Source organism: Nothobranchius furzeri, chromosome 16 (assembly GCF_043380555.1).
Source record: "Nothobranchius furzeri strain GRZ-AD chromosome 16, NfurGRZ-RIMD1, whole genome shotgun sequence".
NCBI lineage: Eukaryota > Metazoa > Chordata > Actinopteri > Cyprinodontiformes > Nothobranchiidae > Nothobranchius > Nothobranchius furzeri.
In genome coordinates this window covers 48174795-48182999 of record NC_091756.1, presented here as the reverse complement: position 1 = coordinate 48182999, position 8205 = coordinate 48174795, and the positions used below count along the sequence as shown (strand labels likewise).

General features: G+C 38.6%; 1 protein-coding gene across 2 annotated transcripts; it reads right to left on the bottom strand.

Annotated features, from left to right (window-relative positions):
- Nucleotides 1-494: 494 nt before the first annotated feature.
- Nucleotides 495-7794, bottom strand: tectb (tectorin beta). 2 transcript variants are annotated; one of them, XM_054749350.2, is made up of 11 exons: nt 7539-7794; nt 7398-7473; nt 7028-7218; nt 4803-4954; nt 4622-4724; nt 4382-4485; nt 4215-4298; nt 1830-1992; nt 1558-1636; nt 1168-1200; nt 495-761 (listed from the first exon to the last, which is right to left on the bottom strand). In XM_054749350.2, exons 2-11 carry the CDS (start codon nt 7462-7464, stop codon nt 664-666), a joined length of 1074 nt encoding a protein of 357 aa, XP_054605325.1. In that variant the 5' UTR covers nt 7465-7473; nt 7539-7794; the 3' UTR covers nt 495-663. The 2 variants fall into 2 exon arrangements, with proteins under 2 accessions (XP_054605325.1, XP_015818220.1); XM_015962734.3 differs by having other exon boundaries at nt 4622-4694.
- Between the last annotated feature and the right edge of the window lie 411 nt (nt 7795-8205).

The following is an 8205-nucleotide window of genomic DNA, read 5'->3' as shown; positions in this document are numbered from 1 at the left end:
TGTTATTGTTATTGTTATTATTATTATTATTGTTGTTGTTGTTGTATTATTATTATTATTGGCATAATAATCAATTTTATTTTTGTATGCTTACAGTTTTCAGCAGTTTTACTCATTCATAACCTTGAATCACCTCTTCAAACAAAACAACATGTTTTCAGTCGCCTCTTAGATGAGATCTGTGACAAAAAAATACCACGGGCAACAATGTACAGTATGTCTGTAATGAAACAGTTTAGTTTTGACCACTACAAAGTGTGTGTGTGTGTGTGTGTGTGTGTGTGTGTGTGTGTGTGTGTGTGTGTGTGTGTGTGTTTGTGTCTTATCCTTATGTAAGATATTTGAATAAAATATGTTTTTGTTGTATTAGTTGTTGAAATTTGTAATCTTTATTGTTTGATTTATGCTGTCTGTATTTCTGTAATGTTGACTCAGATTTAATATTATTTATTAACCATGTAAAAATCCACCAAATAAAGTCTATTGAAAAAAAATACCTTCAAAGTTTTCTTTATTGAAGAAGAAGTACATTTATGTATCACAACAGAAGATTACAGAAGCATTAAGAAATGTGCTAAACACAAACTGTGACAATACGAGAGAAGGAGGGATGTTTTCATTCGCTCCCTGAGTCTTGGGTGACCCTTCCCTCTGTTCGTGTGTTTAGGTAATAACACCAATGTCTAACTGCACATTTGATCCATTTAGTAAACCACAGCACAGGTTCACCAGAACCAGAAGCAGGATGAACAGTGAGGTTCCTGAGTCAAGAATGGAAATTAATTAGATCTAATTCAAATATCAGAAATTAGAAAAATTATAAGGAATCAGGTGAAACAGGGTTGTGCAGCTAGACATGCGGGCATGACAAGAATAGATTTCATGAAAATAAGTCATTGTACAGGTTAAAATTAGAATATGGTGCAAACATTAATTTGTTTCAGTAATTCAACTTAGAATGAGAGACCATCTAAGGGTTCAAGAACTCTTTGCAGGTGTTCTGGAAGAATTAGCTGATTGGAGTGTGACACTTTAAGTCTAGAATATTGAATATTGTGTACACATTAATTATATTCTACTTCGGAATATTCATTTATGAAGAATAATTACTTCAAATCAATGACTTTTGATGTAAATAATTCAAACAATATATTCAGAATGGTTTACCTGTAATATGTCCATTATTGGAAGAGATGTCACCTATAAGGAGATCAGTCATAAACAACACATGAATGTATCAACAGCAAAAACACTTTTGAAAATGTATCTGATTTAAAATATAATATACTAAAAAAAGTTAGGAAAAGTTACTTCAGTCGATAATTTCTCTTATAAAAGTACCAACATATACTGTATCTTAATTATTGGAAAGCCTGATTAGTCACTTCCAAAAGGTTGTAAATGTCACACATGTGAGTAGCAATCCCAAAAATGTGACATACTCCCCTGAACCCTCCTGCAAATTACAACTCGTCTTATTAAAGGGAGAAATGACTGAAATAATGTTCCCAGGTCCGTTTTTGAAGACTCTGGTGTTGTCTGGTGTCTGGACACTACCTTTAATCTGAAACTCCGCTGTGAGGATCCCACCATTTGGGTCCACCTCTGTTGACAGAGATCGCACAGAACAGGGACTCTTCAAGGTAAAAAATGTAACAACACAGAAGTTAAGCTCTCTCTTGACAGATACAAAGCAGTATTATGTTCAATGTGAATGCTGAAAAAGAAAAAAGGAATGTTTGTAGGGGGTTGTAATAAAAAGTACACTTTTTAGAAAAAGTTTTGCAAAATGCTGCTTCATTGAAAGAAGAAAGAAAGATATGACGCACAGGCTGACAGAAGAGCCTCTCCCCGTCACAGATCTGGACCTCACAGTGAAGCCACACAGTGGACACCTTCTCTAGCCGCTGGAACCGAAAAGAGTTGAACTTGAACGTGGATCGGCTGTCTTTGGCATTGTCATAAATGCTCACAGTGTTGTCAGCAGAGCAGCTATTGGAGGGGAAATGAACATTTTTAGGATAAACAAAATCTTGGACAGGTGAACAAAGCCCCCCTTTCACTCCTCAAAGTGTTTGTCCCCTCACTCCGCACATCTGGTGTAGCACAGATGTTTAAGCTGATGGAAAAATGGATAATTAAACTCATACTAATCCAAAAATGCAGCTTGAGAGAGACATTTTGTTTTAATGTATATCCCCCCAAGTTCTTAAGACACTTTGCAGTAAACAGAGTAGTTTAGCTCCCCCATAAAGATGTTTTACAGCTGTTACATTGTTAGCACACCCCAGTGAGAGGTGTTTAGTTGGAGGTGGGATGTGTGTAAACAGGTTTCAGTATAATATCTATAGCTGGAGAGATCTGGACTGATCAAACATAATAAAAAAAGAGGTAAAAACAATCAACTCTTTTCTTTATTATAGCCTGGAGGTCTTTGTGGTCTGCAGCTGATTTTTCAAGTTTTTTTATAAAAGCATTCATGTATTTCATGCATCTTTGTTAAAATTACTTATCAACTAAATACTGCTAGACCATTGAGCAATTTGCTTACCGAAAAAAAAGTACAAAGATAAAACTACATTTTCTTGCAGCGCACCAGGCTAAAGACCAAGGGTGACAGATCATTTGCTGCTGTGGCCCCCAGACTCTGGAACTCTCTCCCCCTGAGCCTGAGATCAGTGGACTCAGTGGTCTCCTTTAAAAAGCAGCTGAAAACTCACCTGTTCAGGCTGGCTTTGGTGTGACCTTCACCACCACCCTCTCCTTATTCTGGTCTTTCTACCTATTCCGCCTTTCCTGGGATTCACTGGTTTCTCTCTTCACTATTAATTGTCTCTCTCCCTTTCCTAATATTTTTAAATCAAACTGTTTTATTTTTTCTCATTTTAAACATATTTTAATAATTTTTTTTAATATTTTTTATATTTAAATTATTATTTTTTTGTGAAGCGTCTCCTGATTTTTATCTTGAGAGGCGCTATAGAAAAGATAGTTGTTTTCTTTTCTTCTTCTCTGGAAAGACAATTATTTGTTATTTGTTTGATTTAAACATAAACTTTTATTCATAGTTTTAATGCATTTGCAGTGATTTCTAGTGGGAATGAGTAAGACGTCCTCTGGGGGAAAAAAGTTCTGATGCGTCTGTACGAAGGTCATCGGCCCAATCCCAATACTGTGCCCCACGGTCTGTGAAGTGCACTTGGAGGAATTGCGCAGTAAGGCTTCGAGTGCGTGGTACACACGTGTGTAAATCATTGCTGAATTGGGACACCGAGCATTGCGTCATCAACCGCAACGCAAGCCGGGATGCTGGTCGTTGTGATATTTTTTCAAAACAATCTTTATTAACAACTTTCAAACAACAAAACAAACAATAATTTGACAAAATTCATATTCATTACCGTCCACATTAAATTTTTGTCTATAACACTCAGAGTATCAATTAATTGTCCTAAAATGAACTACTTTCATTAGAAAATACATATTTTCAGAAAAGGCATTTGAGCCTTCGATCCAGCAACAATGGATTGTGGGTAATACCCTTCGCCTAAGTCCACACTGGTGCAGACTTGGGCGAAGAGCAGATCAAGGATGCATAAGGGGTGTGGTCAGCTTCCGCACTTGAGAATTGGGGCCACCTACGCTCTCACACCCCTGGCCGGGATTGCGCAACTGAAGGGCGCAAGCGTGAACGTGCGAGGATTGGGATTGGGCCATTGAAGTCATCTGGAGGAGAGAGTGGCAGAGCATGAAAGGATTTGAAGTCTTATTTCCTGATATTTGGACATCTCACCTCTCATTGGCTGACAGCAATGTGACTTCCTCTGACTCTGTTTGCTTTGCAAGATCTCCACAAGCCTAGAGGAGTTCTGCCATGTGGTGGAGTTGCATGCAAACAGTTAGTGTCTACTAGCCTAGCTGAGACGTCATCTGCTGTTTCCTGGACATTAAACCAATAACAACATTCCCCGTCGTGAGTCAAGATGGGTGAGTCCATGCATGTTAAGTGTCAGGATTTTCAAATCCTAGATTTTTACATAAGCTAATGCAGGAAATGGGTGTAGGAAATGGGTGTAGAAGACTATCTTCATGTTCAGCCTGCATGACAAACTCAGACTGACCGATTATAATCACAGGTAATAATTAAAGAATGTTTATACAGTGAAGTTGACCTTTAACAGATAATGTCTTAATGGAAGCTGTCATTATATCACCTGTTGATGATGAGACTCCACCTCTTCTTGTCTGTTGAATATGGAGTTGGAGTGGCCCAGCAGTTGTTTATCACAACTTTAAACCTGACAGGTTAAAAAAAAACAGTTGTAAATCTGCGTATAAACTTCTGAAAACTTCAAAAGCAGGTTTAAACTTTTAATTTTACCTATTGCTTAGACCTTTTGCCTCAATGCCAATAAAAACTTCAGATCCAATCTCAGATGTGTCGATCACATATGGAGCATCTTTAGCGTACAGGAACTTGGAGTTCTGGCAAACATACGAGTTCCTGTGATTTATTTATCAGTTAATCACAATTAACTAATGATAAAGAATTATTGTGACAACCACAGCAATACAGAAGTCTCTTCCACTGGAGAATGTGAAACTATGAGCAGCAACTCACCGTGAACACGTTCATAGATAACTGAGATCTAAAAGTGCCTAAACTCCCATTGTTGACATAAACTGTAGCGACTCTAGAAAAAGCAGAGGGTTTAGTAAAAACGCTGCAAGTCTTTGTGTCAGCATGCACAAATGATCCACTCAGTAGTTGTGGTTGGCTCCTGTCCTGAACGGGTGCTTACCTCTGGCTGAAGACAGCGTTATTTACCAGGTAGGCTGCTCGGTACATGCAGCTGAAGGTGTAGTTGACCGGCTGGTTTCTGACTGTCAGTGAGGTATCGTTGGACACAATGGAGTTATAGAAGATGTACTTGGGGTCTTTGCCTGGCATATACTGCACAAAACAATGTCAGAAATGGTGAAAACCACTTTCACATTTTCTTCATTATTATATTCATCCGTAAATCTAACTTAAAGGTCTCTTTAACTCATTATTCCAATATATCTACTGTGGTCTCTAGTATGAATGAATGCCTTGTGAGTCATTTTCCATGGAGAAAGCTATGGTGCTCCCATTTTAGGAAGCAGGAGTTTGTTGAAAGAGGACGAAATGCTAACATCTTACCTCTGATTGGCTAACAGCAATGCAAGTCTTCCACCTCCTACATTTGCTTTTTTTAATTTTATTTTTTGTGGGTAAAAAAAATCAATGCTGATGTTGTATGTCCACAAATAAAAAGTTCTGCTTTTTTGTAATCGCTAATGGTAACCGCTAGTTTCTACTAGCCGAGACACGTTCTGCTCTCTCCTGGCTGCAAAATCAACACCAGCCTTCTGCAATCACAAGCCAGGGTGGGTGATTCCATGAATCCAAATTTTATAATGGACAGAGCTGTGTGGCCTTTTCTGACCAGAGCATTTCCCTGTCCATTTCCTTTCAGCGGCTAATGCTTTCTGTTGAAAGTTTTTTACAATAATAAAGACCCTTAAAGCTAATACACACAATCAATGACTGGATTAGGAAACAGTGTGGCCAAACGCTTCAAGTTCAAACTACCTAATTACATTTTTAAAATGTACTCTCAGAGCTTATTTGACACCAAGATTTATCTTCATCAAATAGCACATCTCAGGGGTCTCATATCCAGACCAGACGTAGAGAGACTCGTTCATGCATTCATCTACAGCAGGCTAGACAATTGCAATGGTATTTTAAATGGTCTTTCCAAAAAAGCTGAAAAACAACTGAATCTGATTCAGAATGCTGCTGCTGGAGTCTTAACAAAAACCAAGAGAACCGAACACATCACTCATGTTCTTAAATCTCAACACTGGTTACCAGTAAACTACAGAATAAATGTCAAAGTACTTCTGCTGGTTTATAAACCACTCAATGGTATGGGGCCAGAATACATGTTGGATCTCCTTCCTGTACATACGCCCAGCAGGGCTCCAAGATCCTTAGGAAACAGTCAGCTGGTAGAACCTCGGGTCACAACCAAAGAGGGTGAAGCTGCTTTTAGCGACTATGCTTTTCACAGATGGAATCAGCTTCTTCATGACCTCAAATGTGTCCCAACTTGAGTAACGTTTAAATCTAAATTGAAAACCTTCATGTTTTCATGAACCTTTGAATGAATGTTCTTATGCTGCACCTTCTGCATTGTATTTGCTCACCCTTTCACTTTCTTTTTTTAAATTGTATTTTCTGTCACGTTGCTATTCTTGCTAATGGAAAGCACATAGAACTGCCTCTGTGTATGAAATGTTCTATATAAATAAAGCTGCCTTGTCTTGCCCAAACATGGTCTGGTACCCGACACATTTTTCTTATTCTGCGGTAGATAAGGCATCATACATCTGAGGCTGAACCATGCTCACGATATGCCCCTGACCTGTTGGTTGCACTGTTGATGAGTTGAACAATTTCTAAAGCAGCGTTTATTCCAGCATGAACTGTTGTATGAACAGGTTTTAAATCATCCTTGTTTCACACAGATAAATGTACGGCTCCCATCTACCTGAATCCTCTTGCAAAGGCTTACGTCTCGGCCCGGCCGCTCCAGTCATCACAGGATCGTCGGCTAGCAGTGCCTACACCACGCTCAGGACAATCCAGACTCTTCTCATGCATCGTTCCATAAATGTGGAATGACCTTCCAAGCACTACCAGAACAGGGGCTTCCTTTTCAATTTTCAAGAAACTCCTGAAGACCCTGCTCTTCAGAGAGCATCTTCTTAACTAGCACCCTTCCTGCACCCGTCCCCCCCTCTCTACTGTCCACTCCTTGTTCCCTCCTCTCCATGATTGATGTCAAGTTGTTGTTATCGTTGTTGTTAGCCTCAAGGGCAACATGCCGATTATCACTTGTAAGTTGCTTTGGACAAAAGCGTCTGCTAAATACATAAACATAAACATGTAAAAAGGAAGGTTTTTCTGCTTGGTTTTTTTCTGACAGTGTCTTACCTCAGATTGCGTACCACAGTACGAGTGGTTTCTGGGGGTCAGGTCTGGGATAATGAAGCGATAATAACCTGGACTATGTATTCCAGTGTAACACACTCCACCCAGAGACAGCTGCTCTATCTCCCAGCCATAAGGACACTCTGGGACGTTGGCAATGATGGCGTTAGGAAAACATGAGACCACGACGTAATCTGAAATTAAAATGCACAAATAAATGCTACTATTATATTTTGGTTGATATTTAGAAAAAGTGCATTTTTGACTGAGGATTATAATAAAGCAGTGTGTAAATAAATGAATAAAAAATATGGGATTTGCCGATCTTCTGTTAAGGACATATAGCCAAGAATCTGCTCCACAGAACAGTTACCTGCTTTTTGTGGAGCGCATGCCAGTGCAGCAGGAAACATCAATAAAAGAGCACCAAAGGAAGCCATAATGAGATACTGCAGAGAAATTTAGAAATCACAAAATACTTCAGGATTACACAAAATTGAGAAATGTAACTCACCTCGTGGGAAGAAGACCTTCAAGTTGCTGGATGTCAGAGGATCCTCATTTCTCCTCAGCAGTCTTCTGGCACCAGACTCAGAAATACACCCCCAAAGAACTCAAGGAGGGATTTTATACGATTACAGGTTCAGGAAAATGGCTTTCAACCATTCTCCTGTCTCAAATGATCCCTCCTTACAAGACTTCTTTGAGAGCTCTATTGTAAGGCTTTTTACAAAAGCCCTCTGTGCGGTTTAGACATTGACTTTTAAATCACCAGCCTCCTATTGAACTCTAGTGTTAGTCACCTATTATACAAACTGGTTAAAGAAAGCTTCTAGATACTAATGAACACCTAATACAGTTGTGACTTTTTAAATGACAATGAATCTGATGTTTGTGAAGATAATAAACATGAACAAACAGAGGAGGACAAGATATACAATAAATGAACTTTAAAATCTTAAGACAAAACAATAAATCTGAAAAATAAGTTCTGTGTTTTGACCCACTGTTATGTTCGACATGGTTATGTCCTGATTACAATTATGAAATAATTAAACTTATTATTATTTTCTTAAGGTATACATAGTGTGAGTTTAGCAATGTTTCAATCAAGCAAAGATAACGTCACATGTAGAAAACAAACCACTAGACGTGGAAATTGTTCAACCCACCAACACAGC

Coding starts and splice junctions, on each gene's coding strand:
- tectb (XM_054749350.2), bottom strand. CDS start 7,464: ATGGCTTCCTTTGGTGCTCTTTTATTGATGTTTCCTGCTGCACTGGCA. Junction 4,299..4,381: donor GCAAAAGGTCTAAGCAATAG/GTAAAATTAAAA, acceptor TTAACCTGTCAG/GTTTAAAGTTGTGATAAACA. Junction 1,201..1,557: donor AGCGGAGTTTCAGATTAAAG/GTAGTGTCCAGA, acceptor ATCTCCTTATAG/GTGACATCTCTTCCAATAAT.